This window comes from Aethalodelphis obliquidens, unplaced genomic scaffold, assembly GCF_003676395.1.
Source record: "Aethalodelphis obliquidens isolate GAN/ISIS:26980383/991018 unplaced genomic scaffold, ASM367639v1 scaffold38, whole genome shotgun sequence".
Classification (NCBI taxonomy): domain Eukaryota; kingdom Metazoa; phylum Chordata; class Mammalia; order Artiodactyla; family Delphinidae; genus Aethalodelphis; species Aethalodelphis obliquidens.
The window spans coordinates 18,816,786-18,837,850 of record NW_020837982.1 but is presented as its reverse complement, the minus strand read 5'-3'; the positions used below and the strand labels follow the sequence as shown (position 1 = coordinate 18,837,850).

Below are 21,065 nucleotides of genomic sequence, written 5' to 3'. Positions count from 1 at the left end.
TGGAATATCTTTTTCCATCCCCTCACTTTCAGTCTGTATGTGTCCCTAGGTCTGAAGTGGGTCTCTCGCAGACAGCATATATATGGGTCTTGTTTTTGTATTCATTCAGCGAGCCTCTGTCTTTCGGCTGGAGCATTTAATCCATTCACGTTTAAGGTAATTATTGATATGTATGTTCCTATTACTATTTTCTTCATTGTTATGGGTTTGTTTTTGTAGATCCTTTTCTTCTCTTGTGTTTCCCACTTAGAGAAGTTCCTTTAGCATTTGTTGCAGAGCTGGTTTGGTGGTGCTGAATTCTCTTAGCTTTTGCTTGTCTGTAAAGCTTTTGATTTCTCCCTCGAATCTGAATGAGATCCCTGCCGGGTAGAGTAATCTTGGTTGTAGGTTCTTCCCTTTCATCACTTTAAATATATCATGCCACTCCCCTCTGGCTTGTAGAATTTCTGCTGAGAAATCAGCTGTTAACCTTATGGGAGTTCCCTTATATGTTATTTGTTGTTTTTTCCCTTTTTGTTTTCAATAATTTTGTCAATTTGATTACTATGTGTCTCAGCGTGTTTCTCCTTGGGTTTATCCTGCCTGGGACTCTGCGCTTCCTGGACTTGGGTAGTTGTTTCCTTTCCCATGTTAGGGAAGTTTTTGACTATAATCTCCTCAAATGTTTTCTCAGGTCCTTTCTCTCTCTCTTCTCCTTCTGGGACCCCTATAATGCGAATATTGTTGCATTTAATGTTGTCCCAGAGGTCTCTTAGGCGGTCTTCATTTCTCTCCATTCTTTTTCTTTATTCTGTTCTGCAGCAGTGAATTCCACCTTTCTGTCTCCCAGATCACTTATCCGCTCCTCTGCCTTAGTTATTCTATTGATTCCTTCTAGTGTAGTTTTCATTTTAGTTATTGTATTGTTCATCTCTGTTTTTTTGTCCATTAATTCTTCTAGGTCTTTGTTAAAGATTTCTTGCATCTTCTCGATCTTTGCCTCCATTCTTTTTCCAAGGTCCTGGATCATCTTCACTATCATCATCCTGAATTCTTTTTCTGCAAGGTTGCCTATCTCTTCATTTAGTTGTTTTTCTGGGGGTTTATCTTACTCCTTCATCTCGTACCAAGTCCTCTGTCTTTTCATCTTGTCTATCTTTCTGTGAATGTGGTTTTCCCTCCACAGGCTGCAGAAATTGTAGTTCTTCTTCACTTGATCTTAGCCAAAAGGCCGAGAAGCGATAGAATTGTAGTTCTTCTTGCTTCTGCTGTCTGCCCTCTGTCTTTTGAAAGTTTGACTGCATGTCTTGTGATCTTCTGGAGTTCATCTTACTTGGAATTTGTTTAGCTTCTTGTACAGGCCATTCTTCATTTTATTGTGCTTTGCAGATACTGTGTTGTTGTTTTTTTGTTTGTTTTTTTTACCAACTGAAGGTTTGTGGCAACCCTGCATCAGGCAAGTCTACTGGCACCATCATTCCAACAGCATTTGCTCACTTCATGTCTCTTATGTCACATTTTGGTGTTTCTTGCAATATTTCAAACTTTTTCATTATTATCATATTTGAATTGGTGATCTGTGATCAGTGATATTTGATGTTACCACAGCTGAACTTGAGAACAGAAAGGTTCAACCTCAAAAGAGGTTATGACATTGCGGCTGAACTTGAGAATAGAAAGCTGAACTTGAGAATAGAAAGGTTCAACCTCAAGAGAGGGTATGACATTGCGGCTAAGATACCCCAGGCGGAGCTGGCCTGACACGTTTCCCAGTGAAGGCTCGACGATGGTTAGGATTTTTTTGACAGTATTTTTAAATTAAAGTACTTTTTTTTTTTTTTTTTTTTTTTTAGCCAATGCTATTGCACACTTAATAGACCACAGTATAGGGACTTCCCTGGTGGCACAGTGGTTGGGAATCTGCCTGCCATTGCAGGGGACACAGGTTCGAGCCCTGGTCCGGAAGGATCCCACATGCTGTGGAGCAATTAAGCCCATGCACTACGACTACTGAGCCTGCGCTCCAGAGCCCGTGAGCCACAGCTGCTGAGCCCACGTGCCACAAACGCTGAGGCCTGTGTGCCTGGAGCCCATGCTCCACAAGTGAAGCCACCACAAGGAGAGGCCCACGCACCACAATGAAGAGTAGCCCCCCGCTCGCTGCAACTAGAGAAAGCCCACGCATAGCATCAAAGATCCAACACAGCCAAAAAGTAAATAATAAATTTATTTAAAAAGACCACAGTATAGTATGAACATAACTTTCATACGCAGTGGGAAACCAAAAATTCGTGTGGACTCACTTAATTGCAATATTTGCTTTATTGCAGTGGTCTGGAAGCAAACTCACAATCTCTAAGGTATGCCTGTATGTTTATATTCATGTGTCCCACGAAATTTGGAAAATTTTCAGCCATTATTTATTCACATATTCTGCCTCTTTCTTTCTTCTTCTCAGGCTCCCACGATGCATATGTTGGTCCTTCCGATGGTGTCCCGTGGATCTCTTAGGCTCTGTTAGCCTCAATAACTTCCACTGTCCTATCTTTAAGTTCACTGATTCCTCTGCCTGCTCAAATGGTCTTTAAAGCCTTCTAGCCAATTTTTCACTTCAGTTTCTGCAGTTTTCGGCTCCATATTTTTGGTTTCTTTTTTTGGTTCTCTTTGATATTTCTATTTTGTTCACACATCATTTTCTTCACTTTCTCCACATCTAGTTCTTTGAGCATCTTTAACAGTTGTTTTAAAGTCTTTGGCTAATATGTCTGCCATTAAATCTCTTTCACGGACAGATTCTGCTGAATTCTTTTTTTTCCTTTCAACAGACCTTCCTGTTTCTTTGTATGCCTTGTGATTTTGTTGTTGTTTTTGCTGAACACTGGACATTTAAATCTAATAATAGCATAACTCTGGAAATCAGATTCTCCCCCTTCCCCAGCGTTTACTGATTTGTTATTTATTTTTACTGTTGTAGGCTCTTTGCCAGGGATCAGCTGGAGATGTAAACTTCAGTTTTTCTCAGGTCTTTTCTGAGCCCTTCCCTGGATGTGCACAGTCACTTTTCAATTTTCTCATACATGCAATTGTTTTTGAGTGTCCTACTCTTTAATGTCTGGCTCCTGAGAGGTGGAAGGCAAAAATGAAGCAGGGAGAGGCTGCCATCCAGAGAGGGAGGCGCAGCGACAGTGGCTGCCCCCCCTTCGTCTGCACCCTAGTCAGAAGCAGCCGTCGGCGATGAGGCGTCGAGCCCTGACGTTCAGAGGACAGGATCCTCTTTGCCCACGCTGCTCCTGCAAGCTGCCCCAAGAACATGTGTACGCCCTGCCCTGGGGCTGGGCTGGGACACAGGAACCTGCAACTGCCCTGCCCTGGGGCTGGGCTGGGACACAGAAACCTGCACCTGTACGACGAGCTACAACTGTTTACTACGGCTTCCCCTGGAAACTGTAAGCCTTCAGGAGAGTAGAGTTCCAAAATAGTTATATCACTGGTGTTACTTTAAACATATTATTTTCTATGACTGATCCCAAGAAAATCTGAGGTATCAAACCAATAAAACCATGTAGTCAACAGTTTATAAAAATATATCTTTATTATTTCAATGTTCTTGCATGATACAGATACCTAGTCATATAAACATGGTCTTCCTGTTAAATATAAATTAAACACAAAAAACTATAAACAAATCAGCAAAATGACCGGAAAATCCTTCCAAACCATGAATCCTTATTAAAAGTGTACACAGGGGCGATGAACCAGTCTTAAACTACCATACTCTGAAACTTAACTGCAGCCAAATGTAAACATTTAAAGAAGCAATAGAGGGCAAAGTGATATGGAATAAAACTATGATGGGCTTCTCAACTCCACATCCAGTGAGCCAGGCCAGCCAAACGACTCCATCTGACATTTCAGCAAAGTATCCTCTTTGTGTAAAAAAGATCAGGGCTCGTCCTCAAGCTACAGGGTAATTTCAAAGCAACCACAGAAGAGCACGGCCAGAAGACTTGGTCGTCAGGTAACTTCAGAACACGAATTCCAGATGATCCAAAGAGGAGGAAAACATCCACTCCACCCCAAAAGGCATTCCCAGAGCCCTAACTTAAAACCAGATTACTAACAATGACTACAGATCAGAACATAACCTGAAAATTCACAAAACTCACATATGCATGCACTACCTGGAAAACCCTTGCTGAACTTGAGAACAGAAAGGTTCAACCTCAAGAGAGGGTATGACATTGCGGCTAAGATACCCCAGGCGGAGCTGGCCCGACACGTTTCCCTGTAAATTCTGAGATCAGCACCCACGAGAGGCACGAGCTGCACACCTTCCTCACGCTCTTCTCTCCCAGGGGTGCGCGAATGCAGGGGACTAACTGTCACAAGTCTCTCACTGCCCCCTTCAGGGCTGGAGCAATTCAAATAGCTTGTGGGATGGTGCCAAGAACTACACCAGGCCCGCATCCCACACAGAGGGCAAAGTTCAGCCCCAACAGTTTCCACTCCTTACTAGGAAACAGCTTCATGCCAGCAGTTTGGAAACGGGAGGACAGCCTGAGAACGCCATCACAGACCTGTGTCCGAGCTCCGCGGCAAGGACGGACGTCACCGCGTCCCAGGAGGCCCACCCAGACACAGTGTCCCGGGACGGGGTCAGCTGCGAGGCTCTGAGGCCATGGGGCTGCGGACCGTGGACAGGAGGTGCGACTTGTACGTCTTGCTCAGGCCTGTCATCCAGAACTTGAGCAGCTTGACGTTGTCCTCCTCGGACGCCCCGAGGATGCTCAGCAGCTTCTGTGTGTCCTCTTTGGGCCGGCTATCCACCTTGGTGAACTTAAAGAGGACCTTCACTTTGCTGCAGAAGACCAAAACCAAACACTCAGCTACCGCAGAACCGTCAGCAGAGTTCTGGTCCTGGGGCCTAAACGGCTTCAAGACCAGCAACGGCTCGGCAGGCACAGCGGGAACTGAGACAGGAGAGGCGGCACAGCAGAGCGGCGGCTCGCGCCTGCACCCAGGGTCTCCCGTTTCCCCACTGCTGCTGACGCTGGTGCAGCCAAACAGGGAGATTAAAAAGACAAATGTTCCTCCCATTCATAAAAGGGACAGGTGGCTCCTAAGCTCCACTGTACTGTCTGAAATCAGAACAGTGTTTGACTCATTAAATTTGACAGAAAATTACTAAGAAGGCGGGAGGAAATACAGTAACTTGCTTAATAAGGAGGGAACATCTGCTACCCGACCTTCCAATTCTTAAGTTAACTAAGCATCAAAAATAACTGCCTCCCTTGGAGAGCACAGAGCAGCTTGAGGCTCAGGGGTGCGGGCTCACCTGCTCCAGGCCACCCAGCCAGGTCAGCGCGTGGTGGAGCCCTGCGTCTCTCGTCCACACCCCCTCCCGCAGCAGCCACGGCCTCACCTCTGTCTCTGGCCACGGCTCCTGCTTCTCCTGCTGCCGGCAGCCCAGCCCTCCCCTGAAAGCACAGACTCTAGGGGCCGAGGTGGCACCCGCTTACTTCATCCACTCTTCCTTGAGGCAGACGAGGCACTGGTCGACCACGTCCACTGACAGATTCTGGTTGGTCAAAGCTGCTTCCACTTTACTCAGGATGGTGGGGCCAGCTGGGGACAAGCGGGGCACGGCGGGGGGGTCAGCACAGGGAGGGCGGGGGCGGCCTCAGCGCCCCCCCAGCCCGCTCGCCGGGGGGAGAGCAGGCCCTGCTCAGCGGCGCCCACCTCGGTCTGCGGCCACAGCACTCCCACTGGTCACGACAAACTCGTGCTTGCTGAGGGACGGCTCGTCCTCACAGCCGGCCGGCTGCAGGCTGGAGCGGGCGGCCGTGTGCACTTCCACCACCACAGCAAACTCTGCGGCGACACAAGACACGCTGCCCGTCAAGTGCTCTTCACCCCGGGACAAAGCCCCTCCTTTGCAGCTCCCAATCATCTCAGATCATCTGGGGGAAACTCCAGCCTCCTGAGCTGAACACTGGCACCTGAAATCTTCGGTAGCTTGTGAAGAGTTAAGGGTTCACTTTTGACTCAGTTAAACTAATAACGCACTGTATTATATTACTACAAATTACTGCATATACCTCCACTGGTCTAATACTAACCAGCCCTGGGAGAGTGGCCCCGCTACAACCCATTTTACAGATGGGGAAACAGACTCAGAGAAGCTAAGTGACTTGCACAAGGTCACATGGCTAGTGGTGGTAACAATATCAAGCCCATCTCTGAGACGAGAGCCTGTGTTCTGAACACTGCCTCTTGGACTCATGGCCCAGCCTGGTTGCTGAGAGGGTGACAGCTCTGTGACCAACCTTCCCACCGCTCTCACGGATGTGCCTGGAGGAGGCCTAGACGTGCCGGATGCGGGGATGTGCACCCACAAAGGGATGTGCTGACTCCCGACCCCCCAGACCAAGAATGAGGGATGCCGATCAGCTTCCTGGCCCTCTGTCTAGAGCAGTAAGCTTGTCAGTCAGTCCTGAGGGCGGAGGGGGCAGAGCAAGGGCCACTGAGCTGATGAGCACCGGGGATGGATTTCAGGCAGATAAACACAGGAGAACAGAGAGGAAGGAAGACCACGAGGCGGAGGCTCAGTCCAGCGCCCCCTGAGCTGCCCCAGGGCCCAGGGCTGGGACCCGCCCCACAGAGAGCCACACCCCAGTGAGCAGCCCAGCCCAACCCTCACCCATCTTCAAGACAGACACTAGAAGCCAACGCCACAGGGAAAGCTGGTCCTGCAACGTGGGTCTTCCCGCCTGAGGCCAGCAGGCATCGTCCTCAAACCCACAGCTGAGGTCCAGTCACGTGGTTTCACTTCTGAGCCCTGACGTGCAGGGGCTCAGCCCGGACCGACGCGGCACGTACCTGAGGCCAGCACGTGGGGAGGGATCTGCACGTGGGGGCCGAGCCCCAGGAAGTTGCAGCGGTAGGCCTCCTCGTACTGGCTGCTGTAAGGGATGACGCGCACACAGCCCACGGGCAGCATGGTCTAAAGGACGGAACAACCCAGAGCTGAGCGCTGCCCGACCCAAGTCCCTCACCCACAGCCCACGAGCCCCCTGCAGCTCGGTCCAGAGCCCTCGCATCCCGGCCCGCTCTGCAGGGTTAACTCCTCCATCATTCTCCGACTTCACAGATGTTTGTCTCTTCCCTCACCCACCAAAGGGATTCTAAGTTGTCTGAGAGATTGTTTCGTCTTGTACCTTCACGGGCCCAGGCAGACGGCTGGCATGCACACACGCTTAGAGCCAGACCTGGGCCTTGGCACCCCCTACACCTGGGGGACGGAGACAGCACGCCACACGTGCACTCCAGCCAGCCCGTCGATCAGGCTCTGTGCAGAGGACCACGTGGGGACCCAGGCCCGCCTCTGTGGCACAGGTGGCTTCTCAAAGGAATGCGGGGCTTGGGGAAGGGCGGATGGGAGAGTGATCAGTCTGTCAGGACAGCACAGACTCCTCGCTCGAAATGAAAGCCAAAAATGACTACCTTTTTTTTTTTCTTCCTTTTTTTTTGGCCGCGCTGCGCAGCCTGTGGAATCTTAGTTCCCTGACCAGGGACAGAACCTGGGCCCTCGGCAGTGAAAGCACAGATGAATACCATTTTTAACAGTGGAGAAAAGCACAGGTCTTAGATTCAGGCGTGAACCTCTGCAACGAGGCTCTGGCACATCTTAACAGGTTTTTTAAAAACCCACTAGGCCAATACCGTCCTGCCACAAAACACAAAGGAACGCAGATCCTCTCACCCGAAGAACTTCAAAGGCTGAATGGACAAGGTCTGCGTCTCTACTTTTCCAGATCACCTGGTTCCCCATGAGGACGTGCCAGGCCAGTGTGCGGAAAGATGGGGCACCCAGGACCTGAAAAACACGGTGCACTGCTTTCTGTCCAGAGGAAGTTATTTGTGTGTTCGTCTAGAAACTTTCTCCGTAGAGTGAAGGAAGACGGGCAGGAGAGCGGAAGTCACCTATCTTCTTGGGGAGGCTGGGTGACGTGCCCGAAACCAGGAGGAGGGATGGCCCTGTGCTCACACCTGAAGGTCCGACCCCAGGGCTCTTGTACACTTCAAGATCTTTCCCCCAATTCTATTTTTAAAGATTTGAAGCAGATAAAGTATTAGCTTTTTGCAACATGTACCCTCTCTCTCTACACCCTTAACTTTGGCCTAACCGCTTGAGACAGAGCCAGGGCTGTGAGTCTTCAGCACCGAGGGAGAGCTCGGTCTAGATGCCGGCAGCCCAGGGCCGCCCGCTGGGTGGACCCCCGTCTGGAGCCCCGGCCTCTAACCATGTCCTCCGGGCTGTGAGTCTCTCAATCTAGGGCTTGTGACTTCCTCATCTGTCCTGTTTTTATCCTGCTTTAATCAACTCCAATTAACTCCACGGCACTGACATTTTAGAAGAGCTCAGCCTGTTGCCTTAGGGCTTGTGAACATGGCCAGAAAAAAAGAGGAGGCTGTGACACTGCCTTTTACCAAACCCTACCAGCCCCCAAGGACTCCCACCTCCGGTGGAATTCAAGATCCCCTGCAGCTGTAACCCACATTAGCTGTGACCCGCCGTAATCAACAAGGACTGCGCCAAATCAAGGACGGTTTAAATGAATGGTTTTCACCCCAAAGCCCCACAGGACACCTGCTGGTAAACCAGGCTTTACTTCATTTTCCAAAGTAAAAATAACTGTTTCCTGATAGAATTCATGCTCAATGTCAAAGTAAACAGAGAGAGGGTCTAGGAAAGGCCAGCCTGCTTCGTGATCTAGCGGTCACTCCCGCTGCCCTCCCGTGCGGCGAGCAGCCCCGCCCCCGCCCCGCCCCCCCGCGGTGCAGGCTCCCGCGGATGCAACTCCTAGGGTCGCACGTTCAGGTTGTTTCCAGTTCTTTGTAAGAAAGGCCACTGTTTTCAATTTGCAAAGCATCTACGCTGTGTGCAAACCAACAATGCTGTTCAATTCCTTTAGAAGGTTCCAGAATGACAAGATTAGAGAACCATGAGAAGCCAACCGTTGGGCCTTTCTTTAGAGAAACCCCCTGCATCCTCACTGAGCCTGGGGCTAAGACACCCCAGATGCCCCCTGTCATCTTCAGCCACCCATCAAGAAGGTTCCTGGTCACCCCTGAACACAACAGACCCAAAGGAAAAGGCGTGCTGGATGGAGATGAGCCAGAAGGAGAGGACGGGGCTCTTGTCCTGAGTTTCTGATCCGGGCTCTACCTCTCTACCGCCTACCTGCCTCATGTGCCGAAGGGATTTAAAGACAGAGAGCTTTCGGGGCTGCCAGTTTCCACAGTCTGAGAGCAAGGACGAATCCGCTGGGCACTTGGTCGGCTCCCGCCCCTCGGCCCCCTCTTTCTCCTCCTCTCCAGCCTCAGAGCTGCCCCAGCTTTCCGATTCCTCTTCCAAGTCTGCAAGACAGACAACAAATTCAGTTACGAAATGTGCGTCCCTAGATTCCTTCGCTCTCTGGATGCAAGTCTTTGCACACGATCACTTCAGCCCAAGGCATCTCGTGGTTAAACCGGCCAGAAGGCTACTGATTTCTGGTTCGGACCAGCTGTCTACACTACCTGCTGCCACTGGAGTCCTGGAGTGGGCCAGGAGTGTTCAGTCTGCTATGTTCTGTCCACTGCCGGTTGGAAAAGTCAAGTCAGCGCTAAGGACGCTAACAGTGTGTGGGCGCTCCCCTAAAGATGTCCACACATTCTGTCCTTTAATCCTCTCGCCTGCCCTGGATCAGTACTGCTCTTCCCGTCTTACAGAAAGGAATATCTGCTATCTGAATTCATCGTCACGACAACCCCAGGAATGCAGCATCCTCACTGCACAGCTCGAGTGAAGGGGCCTTGCTGTGCGCACAGGACACACACATCTTGGAGCCCGGAGCTGAAGGCAGGTCTGTACAGGCTGCAGCGTGTGCTCTGAACCCCTATGCTCACCCTGTGACCAAAATACGACCCAAGACGAGACAGTGAGCACCGCACGCCTGCACTCCTCTCCCCCGACGCACTCGGCTCTCCATGCAAATAAATCTCAAAAGCAGACTGCCCTTGCCACCGTCACTAACCTAGAAACGTGTCATCGCTCCGATAAATGGTTCCGGGCCGACCGTACTGTGAGGGCGCGGAAGTGGACCGCGCTTCTGTCTTCTCCGAGTGAGCCCTGCCCTTGATGAACCCGCCCACCCTCCCCTTCGCAGGGAAGCCTGCTCAGGTGCAGGTCACCGGACGACAGGAACAAGTTCCAAACAGCTTCAGCTTGTTCAGGTCAATCGTTTGCAAAAAGAAGCACGTTGTAACAGAGGACACACAAGACGCATCATGAGTCTCGTTCACCCCGCCCCACATTTGAGATCCTGGACCTATGTCACTGAAAATCCAACCATCTCCAAAAGAAAAGCAGACTCCCAGACAACCCTGGGCAGTTACGTAGAACACCCAGATGTGGAGACCTGATTGCAAACCTGGGGAGGGCCGCCCAGTTCAGGAGGCTTGGGAACCACCGCCCTGATGAAAACCTCGGGTCCAACTAAAGGACACCATTTTACTGTTGAAGAGCAGAGAGCAGGTCCCCATCCAGACAGGCCGAGTAAGTGCTTCTTGTACGATAGGGACACAAAAGCCTCACTCAACCCACCTCTCCAGAGCGACAGCCCCGGGGATGGTCCTTCCCAACCTGCCCGGACAGACTCTTACACGCGACTGTCAGGGAAGATGAGGCAGGAAATCACAATAAAACCGCGAAGAGCAAAGGGTGAGCTTCTGTAGACACGGCTCCTGGGGCCCCCTCCACCAGCTCTCTCTGCTGGGATGGAGGAGAGGGGAGCTAAGCACGGGCCGACCCCAGGCCACCGCCAGCAGAGGCTCCCAGCACAGGCACCTCCCAGCTCACCCGCCAGCTGCTCCATCTGGACCAAGGTGTCCTCAGTGGGCGCGCCTTCTAGGAGCTTCTCGGTCAGCCGGCTGCCGCACGCCTTCAGGAGCCTGGGAAACACAGTGCCACCTATGCAGTGTTCTCGCCAAAAGGAAAACTAGACCCGAAGCCAATCAACCCTCCTGGGCTAACGACTGGTTAACAGAAAACATGGGCATAAAAGAACGAGCTGAGTACCACCACGAGGATTCGATCAGCCACAGGGGTTCCTACAGGACACACAGCCCAGGCCTCTAACAAAAGGCAGGGAGGCTGGGGCAGAGGCGCACGAGGCGCTGCTCTAGACTAAGAGGCCTGGCACGATCCGCGCCTGTGTGGTGGTGCGCTGGTCCCTATGCCAGAGTCAACTCGGAGGCAAAGCAGGAAACGTGAACATGGACTGGGCTGTATGATGCTGAGCAATGAGTCCATTCTGTTGCATGTGATAATGGGTTTCTGGTTGAAATGGTACAACTAAGATTTGCTTTAAAAAACATTCCAGAAAAAAAAAAGTGAAGGACAGATGAAAAAGCAGTGAAAGGTCGCTAACTGCTGAAGTAGGAGGGGGTGAAGTTCCTTGTAGTATTATACTTTGGGTCTGTCTGAAATTTTCCCAAATTAAAATAATTCCTAGGGGCTTCCCTGGTGGTGCAGTGGTTGAGAGTCCGCCTGCCGATGCAGGGGACACGGGTTCGTGCCATGGTCTGGGAGGATCCCGCATGCCGCAGAGCAGCTGGGCCCGTGAGCCATGGCCACTGGGCCTGCGCGTCCGGAGCCTGTGCTCCGCAACGGGAGAGGCCACAACAGTGAGAGGCCCGTGTAACGCAAAATAATAATAATTTCTAAAAGATAAGAGGAACTGTCTGCCGGGTAGGGTAGACAAATATTTTTCTCTTTAGTTTGCAGGTTCTCAGAAGCTGCACTCAAGGATCACATGTGAGGAACGTCACCCACACCAGGACCTGATTTAGGTGATGCTGCACAGGAATGAGAATCTGGGGAGTCTTTGGAAGGCACATATCCTGCAGTGGGAGGAAGAGAAACAACCTGTGGCCGGAGGACAGACTGGTGGTTTCTAAGTATGTCCAGAAATCTGTCGGTACTCCTCCCTTCCAACGGCGGGGCCCGGTCCTCCCCTCCCGCCTAGGCTGAGCTACTTCTAACAACCAGGTGCAGGCAGGGCCCGTGTGCTGCTGAGGCTGGGTCGTGAGAGCCAGCAGAGCCCACCTCGCTCTCCCCGGATCACCCGCACGACCGTGGCGAGCAGAGGCCTCCCGCCCACGGCCAGACCGACCTGCCAGCCCCGAGGGAGCCCAGCCTTCACACGACAGCAGCTCCGCCTAAGGACCAGGGCCAGAACGGCCCAGCTCAGCCCCTGTCTGAGTCCTGACTCACAAGTGCTGTGCGAGACAAGCACTCACTGCTGCTCACAAAAAGGGAGACCACTGGTCTTGGTCTAGGAACTTCACCTTCAAATTATGGCTGGGAAGGGAGCTCCACCTTAACGCGACTTCCACGCACTCAGAGGCGAGAAGGACTGAACCCAGTTCAGGACTCACGCGTCACAGCACAGACCTGTCAGCAACTGTCCCCCCCAAGCTGGGCACAGTCCGGCCAACGCCCCAGCGGCCACGAGAAGACCGAGTCTGGTTACCAGGCGAAGGAGGTGTGCAGGCACGCCCACAAGCTGTCATCGTTCGTCAAGGACGTCAGCGAGCGGGCAGCGTTGCCGTTCCTTTGGTGCAGGAACGGTGTGAAAGCAGTGTTCATCCTCTGGGCACGCTGTGGGCATCCAAACTGCTCCGCCTCAAACACCTGACACACAAGGGGAAGGGGAAAGACCCTTAACGACAAAAGCAGCCAGCAGCCCAGGCCCCAGTCTGCTCTCTGGGCCAAGAGCAAAGAAGGGCCCTGGGTCTCATCCCAAAGAGAACAGCTTTGTCCCCCCGCTGGATCAGAAGCCACCTGACAAGAGGCTCAGTTAGCAGTCTCTCCTGCGGCCTCCCCGACACCGACTCTTCGGCACGTGACGGGGCTCAGGGGGCATCTGCGCTTTCCAGGCACCCCCGTTTCCAGGAACGGGGGGCTTCTGCTGCTCAGACCCTGTGTGGGCGGGACACGTGACCACTTCCTGTGAGGGGGGAGAGGAGCCCGGCCTCCAGCCCCACCTGTGCACCCCAGCAGGCAACTGGGCAGCAACACCACTCCAGCCTGACCACAGCGCGCAGACCCCTGCTTGCCTGCGATGGACATAAACACGCTGCTGGGGCTTAAGCACTGTTTGTTCCCAGAGCACCACTGGCCTATCCTGGGCGGCCCTGGAGATGCAGGGCCAAGGCTGGAGATGCATGGTAGGTGCAGGTCTGTCACACCACTAGTGGACAGGCTGCTGAAATGATGGTCAGAGGAAGCAGAGACAGCGGGGATCAAACCAGGCCTCTGACTGCAGTAAAGGCAGGGCCAAGCGAGAAGCAAGACAACGACAGACTCGAGAGAGACACTGAAGCCAGCAGGACCGGCTGGCCCCGGGCCTATCGCCGCAACTCTGACTCCGTGGCGGCCAGGGGACCCCCAGGCAGGAACGCTGCCCTGCTCCTGGCCCCTCGCACACAGCCCTCCCTCCCCCCACCCACTGCCCTGCCTCGCGGCCACCTTGAGCGCCTTGCCCTGGAGCTCGTCGATGATCCCACGGATCTTGCCCAGCAGGAAGGGCCAGGAGTTGATGAGGTAGATGCGGTCCATCATGATGGCGATGATGCTGTACCAGCGCTGGAAGCCCCGGGCCAGGCTGTCCTTGATGAAGAATGTGTGGCTGAACACAAAGCCGTGCTGCTCGTCCCCAAAAAAGATGGGGCCCTCGCGGCCGGGGCACACCTGGGACACAAGGACAGCGCTGCAGGACACCGCCCTCTGCACGCTGCAGCACTCAAACCCTCGTGCTCACTCTTCTTTCTGCGCTAATTAATCAGCATCAGTTACAGGGAGAGTGGAAAGGGCAGGGATGAGAAAGGAAAACTCTGCTCATCTCTCCCGTGACCGAACTTCCTAAAGAGAACGTTCGTTACCATGAAACCCAAGGACCAGTAGGTTCGTTAATTTTTCTTACCTTGAGTCATAAATAACTCGTATACAAGTATTACATCTACCCCAGGCTCAGATTTGCCAACATCACTCATCTGGAACATACCAGAGAACTGGCAAGTCAAAACAGCCACTGCAGAGTCCACGTAATAAAAAATCTGCATATGTTATGTGTAGGAGAGAACTGGGTCTCCCTCACACCACACCCACTCTTACACACAACCCCACCAGACACGGTCAGCTGCCCACCGGCAGGGACACAGCCAGGCGGGCACATGGCAGCAGTGAGTGAGGACGATCAAGTGGGGCAGTGACAGGAAGTGTGAGCGACTAGACTGTGAACTCTGTGACAAAGACACAGAGGCTAAGACAACTCGACAACGGCAGCCACATGTCTTAGAAACACAGACTCACACCTCGGTCGGCTAAGAGAGCACGTGATGAGCACTGAGGCTCTGACGTGACAGAGACGACACGAAGCTGACATCTGATGGGAGCCACACACCTACAAACACTTCACACCTTAGCAACACGTCCACGAAGAACGAATAATGAAAGCCTGGTGCTTAAAATGGTAAGTTAGCAACGAACCAGGGTGCAACGTGACTCACTCCAGGACCTGCCCGGCCGTCTCCGGGCTGCCGTCTGCCTTCCTTCCCGTAACGGACACCGAGCTTGCTCAGGGCGTGCTGGCGCGCACGTGAGCGACTCTCGCAGAGGCCCCGGGTCACGGGTGCTCACCTCACAGCTCAGGCTCCGCACACAGGCCTGGCGGACGATGCTGAAGAGCTGGGGGTGGTTGGGGTGCTGGTGACTGACGTACTTGATCGAGGTCTCCTTGTCATGGCTGATGTACCCAGGATGCCCTGCTGCAAGTGACCGGCAGCCCTGCCCACGAGAAAGGGAAGAAAACCAGTAAGCCAGCAACATCCTTGCTGACTCTTATGCAAATCTCAAGCAGAAAATTCAATCTGTTTTCACATAAGAACAACCAGCTCCTAGAGTTATACTTGACTGAGGATTTCCGTGTTTCCCGAGTAGGAAAGTCAGGATGCACACATCACAAAGGTCGTCAGAGGGCATCGAATCTACTGAACACAGAGGTCACTGGACCTCATCTACTGGCACTTATGCAGCAGGGATCCCGAAGAGCTCTGTACCCATCACCTCACCTAATCCAACGAGCAAACCTGTGAGACAGTTACCGGGAGAATCCCCACCTCACAGGAGGCAAAACTGAGGCCCGGAGCCTCTGTCCTCGATCCGGGCACGGCCACTTGGCAGGGACCTCGTGCCAAGGGAGGCTGCCACACTCTGGCACTGGCGTGGCCGCCTGAGAACACATGCTCAGACCCCCTGCCATGGGGAAGGGGCCCGACCGGCGGCCCTGGCTGCTGCCCCTCTGAAGCCACCGTCACGTTGGCGCCAATGCTGTGAGCCCCGGCGGCAGCCCCCAACCTGGGACTGCTTACAGAGGCGCTGGAGCCAGCCCCTCCCTGGGCGATGCAGGACGCCTCCCAAGGCCGTTCCAGCTCAAGGACCCGCCCCCAAGGCCCCCACCGCGCAGGCCTCCTTCCTGCCTGCCTCTCCATCACAGGCAGCGGCGTTCACAGCGGAGGGCCCTCCCCACCTCTGCTCCCCACCCTCGATCCCTCACAGTGAACCAGTCAAGCTCGAGCTCAGCGACTGCTTCTCAGCGGAACGAGGCTAACACGGCTGGGTTGTTGTCCACCCTGTAGTGACAGGTCCAATGCCACCCTGATTTCCAATCCCGACCCAGGGCTCCGGGTGAAGCAGCCACCTGGTGCGGGGACCTAACCTTCATCCCCCAGAGCTCACGAAGCGGGCAGGGTGTCTGCGAGGAGGACGCCAGACTGACGGACGGGAGCTGAGAAGGCAGCGCGTGGACACGAGTGAGCGAGGCGAGGCCGAACGGGCAGGCCCCACGGTGGTGGCCAGCATCGGCTGGCCCAGGGTGGTCTGAACAAGCTAAAGCTGGGACGCAGGGAAAGGACCGGAGGGAAGGAAAGCAGCAAGCGCACACCACACGGCCCACGGCGTGCGGCCTCCTGTCCACCCCCAGGAGGTCAAGCCCGAGCTCCGGCGGCGCCCGTGAGGCCACGCCCACGGCGTGCGGCCTCCGCGGAGAAGAAACGCCCCCGACGCCCCAGGAGACACTGGCCTCGCACATGTCCGACTTCTTGGGCCCCGGGCTGCTGGACTCCGCGCTGGCCCCTTCCGCCGGGCTGTGGGCGCGGAGGCGGCTGCTCATCTGGATACCGCCCTCCTCTTCCTCAGCGTGCTCGCCCCGGCCGGGGCCGTCCCTGCTCCCCGCCCCTTGCGGAAGCGGGGCATGCAGGACCTCTGTGCAGAAGAGCGTGCGGGGGCCGTGGAGCTCGCAGAAGTGACAGAGCGCGACGATGGCATTCATGGCGCCCTGGAGACTGTGCCAGGCCTGCTGGGGAGAGGAGGGAAATGCCATGAGCTAGCCCCAGAACCTGCCGGCTCCAGAGCCCAGTGACCTCTGCTGTCCTCAACGGGCTTCTGTCCAGCAGAGGCAGGTCACCCAGCCAGGCAGCACTGCCCAGCACCCACTCTGGGCCAGCACTGCATCGGCGGCAGGGGACACAAAGCAGACACCGTCCCTGTCCACAAGGAGTTAGGACAAAGAGGAGGGGAAACTTAACGCGGGATCACACAGAAACCCTTCAGTCAGGACTGTGCCGGCAGGGCCACGAGGTGGGCAGATGGGGACAGACATACAAAGACACACACACACACGCACACGCACACACACACACACACACACACACACACACACACGCGCGCGCGCCGCCGCCCTGGGGGCATCTGTTCCATGGACAGCAGTGGAGCGGTTCCCGTGTGCCGGGCGATGTTTCAGGTGATGTGATGCCGCCTCACGGAGCTTACCTTCCAGGAGGGCAGGGACACACGGCACACCGCTTCCTCTAGTGCGGTGACCGCATTAGGGAGACAAGGACAGGGGTCCAGGACAGAGAAACACTGGAGGAGGGGGGATGTAGTTTCGGACAAAAGGATTCCCAGGTGACAGCGGAAGGAACAGAGGGCACCACGGGGGCTGAGGAGAGGCCGTGACGGGGCCTGAATGTCTGCAGAGCCGGCGGGTGAGGGCAGAAGACAAGCAAGAGGTGGATTTTAGGGACCCTTCTAGGCCATGGTAAGACCCTGAACTTTTCTTCAAAGATCAGAGAACCTTTGGTGGGTTCTGATGAGAAACACAATAAATTAGAATGTTATTTTAAAAGGTCGTTCTGGCCACTGTGCAGGAGCCAGGGCGGACGCAGGGAAGCGACCTGGCCTGGGCCAGGGTGGGTGGGGGAAAGCGCTGAGGACCCTCAGAGCGTGAGTGCGTCCCAAAGAGATATGCAGACGCTGCTCACGGGCGGACTGTAGAGCACAAAGAAGGAAGCGGGGGACGTGGGGGATGGAAGAAGACGGCCGAGAGCAGCGCCTACTAAGCCTCCAGTGGAGATGATGATGACAGGCCACGGGAGATGGGAGTGGGGCAGCCAGGGCTGGGGGACCCAGGCCCCAGAGCTCAGACGTGGGAGGGAGGAAGAGCTGGTCAAGATGACAAAGGAGGACAGGCAGTGAGGTGAAGTCCAGTATCACGCCGGAGACCACGTGAGCAAAATCGCCCCAGAGGAGGGCAGCAGAGGGCGGGGAGGGCGTAGCGGGAACGCAGGCGCACTGCCCTCTGCGGGGAAACCTTAAAGGTGGGGCGTCTGTCCACTGGGCTCCAGCCGGTAGTGCAGAAACAGAGGCGGAACAGTGACCACCCAGCCGACGTGACACGTGTGACACAGCAGGGCCTGGGAGCCAGGCTAAAGTGGGAACAAGTCTTCTCCAGACCACAGCATCCAAGAGCCACGTGTGGCAGCTCAGATCCGAATTAACGACGATGAAGAGCCCCCCTCCTGTCTCGCCAGCCACATGCGGCTCGCGGCCACCATTTTAAACGGACAGCACAGACCGTGGGAGGGCCATTTCAATCACCACAGAAAGTTCTCTTGGACAGCCGTGCTCAAAACAGTGAAGGACAATTTCAGTTACTGACGTCTGACTGTGTAGTGGACACCGGCAGGATCCACTGGAGAACGCCAGCCCCCATTACAGAATCAAAGGTCAGACATGCTCTGTGCTCACCCCCTGGTCGGCAGGCGCAGGCCTGAGCATGGCCTGGCCAGCCAGAGGCACCTGCTTGGGACGCTGAACCCAGAGGACAGAGGCAAGGCAGCAGACAGTGTGAACACGCACAGCGGGGGCGGGGAGTCCGCGGAGCGGGTCCCGGGGAGCGGCACCCTCGCCCACCGGGCCTGGCGGGTCCCTCCACGGGCCCTCGAGAGGCCTCCCGCTGGCGGCCGCACTCATAGCCACTTCGCTACCCGCCTGCTCGCTCTGCCACCACCCGATGTCTGCGGTCAACCACTCAGCTGACATGGGCCGCCCACCTGCCCGCACAGGCTAGTAGGAGCGGCAGAGGCCAACCCAAAGGAGACATCTGGGGGTCAGACAGGGGACAGGAGGGGCAGCTGGAGGCCATGGCGGGCCAGGGCACGGAGGGCTCCCGGAGGGAGCTGAGCAGTGGGACAGAAGACAGTTTAAGACAGGAGGACATTTAGCTGGAAGACCTTGAGCTCCATGGAGATTCTAACAGCAGAGGGCCAGGAGGGCAGGGCCGGTGAGGAAGGCCCTGAACGCCGCCCCCAGCCCTCCAGCGGCTCGCTCCTTGCACGCGCGGCCTCTCCCTGCACGCCCTCTGCTCAGAGAGGGCCCTCAGCATTGCTCACACCCAGCCACCTCTCTCAGCTCCCGACACACAGTGGGCACCAAACTGATGGGGGGTAGACAAGTGAATTTAGGAGCTGCCTGGAGAGAGGACAGTTGTTGCCACAGAAAGGGGAATGCTCGTGGATGATGTCAACACGAACCTCTACACCCAGCAGGACCACACAGCCACCACCCCGCCCAGGTGACAGCCAGCAAGGCCATTTCCAAACGAGTCAGGCACTGCAACAGCGGTCAATACCTCAGCTCTAAGACCTGACGCTTTCTAGGTAAGGAAAAAAATGAGAGCCAATTCTAAGAGCAGTGGGCATGGGGAAAAAAAAAAAAATGCAAGCAGCTTACAGCCAATCTCAAGTGAGAACATCACACAGAGGATGTGGTTCTGAGTGGCTCAGCAGGCCACTTGCCTCGTAAGCAGCAAGCGACGGAAAGCCGATGTTGTGGTCAAAGTCTACAGCCATGCTTCGTAAAGGAGCCCTTGTCATACTGGTACTTATATTTATATTTAAATGTCTACATAAAATATAAGATATTTAAAAATATAAAGTCCTCATCCTTCCTGCTCTTGGTTATAAGGGGGCAGCACCCACGTCATGCCCATTTAACCCTTCCGACCACAGGCCCACCCTTACATGGGAAGGAGAGAGCAGAGGTGATGTTGCTAAGCTACTTCCCGTGGGACAGGCTACTCTTACTTTGCGGTAAATGGGAAGCACTCCTGTCTGACAAGAGTTCTGACTACTGGAATCAGGGGTGCCACAGCCTAGATAAAACTTAGCTCTCCAGACCTGCGCACGCGGAAAAACGTCTGTCTCCAGCCCCGAGCAGCCAGGTGACCTCCGACAGGTCCAAATACCTCTCTCGGCACTAGCCTAAAGCTGCGCCCCACAGGCCTGGGAGGGAACTACGGCCCGTGGCACCCGAACTCGGGCAGCATGAGGCCGGGTCTCCACTCACTCTCGGATTCCAATCTCTCTCTACCGGATGCCCAACAGTCCTTCCTTTCCAACCAGCCTTCCAGAAACCAAGAGGCAAAAACCCTCCCCCGCCCGACAGGCTCAACATTACACCCTGAAAGGCAGGGTTCTGTCCACGCCCCCTCCCATCGCCGACAGTGACGTGGGCACGACCCCTTCCCGCGGTGCACCCTGGCCCGGGTCCCTCTACCCCACTGCGGTCCGCCCGAGGACCACGGAAGGTTAAGGATGCGCTGAGCCCGGCAGCTCTCGACCCGCATCACACACGCTGCAGCTCCCCGACGGCGGCCCGGCCTCGTGCACGGGGGACAGGCGTGTGACACCCGAAGGTACCGCGGCGTCGCGCCACTGTCACTCAACCACTGGTAACCGGGCGCCTCAGCATGTCCTCTCGGAGACCCGGGTCCCCCGGCCACTCCGAGGGCCCCCGCAGGGCTGCCAAGTATCCCCGCGCTAGGGACCCAGTGCCTCCGGCCGCCGCGACCCACCCCTTCCGCAACCAGGCCGCGCCCGACCGTACCCGCCATACTGGTCGTCCCCTCAGCTCAGGGTCGCCGAACCCTGCCACCCCGCCCCTCAGCCCGGCTTCCCCGGCCGGCGGGCTCGGCCCCCCTCGCCCTGGACCGCGCGGCCCGACTGACCGGACAGGCCGGGGAGCCGCCCTGGCTCCAAGCTCCAGGTCGCGTCGCGTCGCGCCCTCCGGCCCTCCCCCCCTCCCCACTCTCTCGGCCTCCCTCCGGGTCCGCGAAGGGGCTCTCCTCACCGTGTACCCTCACAGATCCGCCGCGCCCGCCTCGGGGCGCGTGACTCGGCCGGGAGGTACCACCGCCCGGGCCGAGGAGGGGGAGCGGGCCGTCCGACGCCCCCACCCCGCGAGGCGGGCGGAGCCCCACCAGACTCGCAGCCCGGGAAGACAGCACGAGCCCGGCAGCTCCAAAGTCCGGCGGAACGCTGCAACAGCGGCCCGACCCCCTCCGCCGCCCCAGCCCGTGCCCCCACCGAGAAGCCCGGAGTGGTTCCGCCCGCGCAGGCGGGGGCGGCGGAGGAAACCATTCCAGAAGGGGGGAAGGATACTTTAATTAAAAAAAGTTTTTAAAGAGATTTGAGGAAAAATATATCTATCCTAGGACTCCCAGTCCACACCGAAGAAAGAAAGAAAGAGAACGTCGCGACGTTATAAATGACGCTGTAATTCCTTTTGGTTTCACCGTTAGTTTTCATTAAATTTCCGTTGAAACCAGTCTTCGGTGGAACGTGCGGGCAGGGGGCGGGGC

General features: G+C 55.5%; 1 protein-coding gene across 10 annotated transcripts; it reads right to left on the bottom strand.

Moving 5' to 3' along the window:
- Positions 1-3,547: 3,547 nt before the first annotated feature.
- On the bottom strand, positions 3,548-20,782 carry FLCN (folliculin). Of its 10 annotated transcripts, none has more exons than XM_027131306.1 (12): positions 20,694-20,782; positions 16,167-16,439; positions 14,726-14,872; positions 13,556-13,777; positions 12,558-12,718; positions 10,883-10,974; positions 9,224-9,399; positions 7,742-7,855; positions 6,859-6,982; positions 5,719-5,850; positions 5,499-5,604; positions 3,548-4,837 (listed from the first exon to the last, which is right to left on the bottom strand). In XM_027131306.1, the coding sequence occupies exons 2-12, from the start codon at positions 16,413-16,415 to the stop codon at positions 4,636-4,638; spliced, it is 1,725 nt and encodes a 574-aa protein (XP_026987107.1). In that variant the 5' UTR covers positions 16,416-16,439; positions 20,694-20,782; the 3' UTR covers positions 3,548-4,635. The 10 variants fall into 10 exon arrangements, 9 of the variants coding, with proteins under 9 accessions (XP_026987107.1, XP_026987104.1, XP_026987106.1 ...); XM_027131303.1 differs by having other exon boundaries at positions 16,167-16,442; positions 20,694-20,765; XM_027131305.1 differs by lacking the exon at positions 20,694-20,782 and adding an exon at positions 20,555-20,658.
- Positions 20,783-21,065: the final 283 nt, after the last annotated feature.

Bases quoted from the DNA above. Each gene is read 5' to 3' on its own strand.
- FLCN (XM_027131306.1), bottom strand. From the start codon at position 16,415: ATGAATGCCATCGTCGCGCTCTGTCACTTCTGCGAGCTCCACGGCCCC. The intron at 5,605-5,718 runs GTGGGCGCCGCT...GCTTGTCCCCAG, and splicing joins TGCTGTGGCCGCAGACCGAG to CTGGCCCCACCATCCTGAGT. The intron at 4,838-5,498 runs GTAAGCGGGTGC...GGTCTTCTGCAG, and splicing joins CTCAAGGAAGAGTGGATGAA to CAAAGTGAAGGTCCTCTTTA.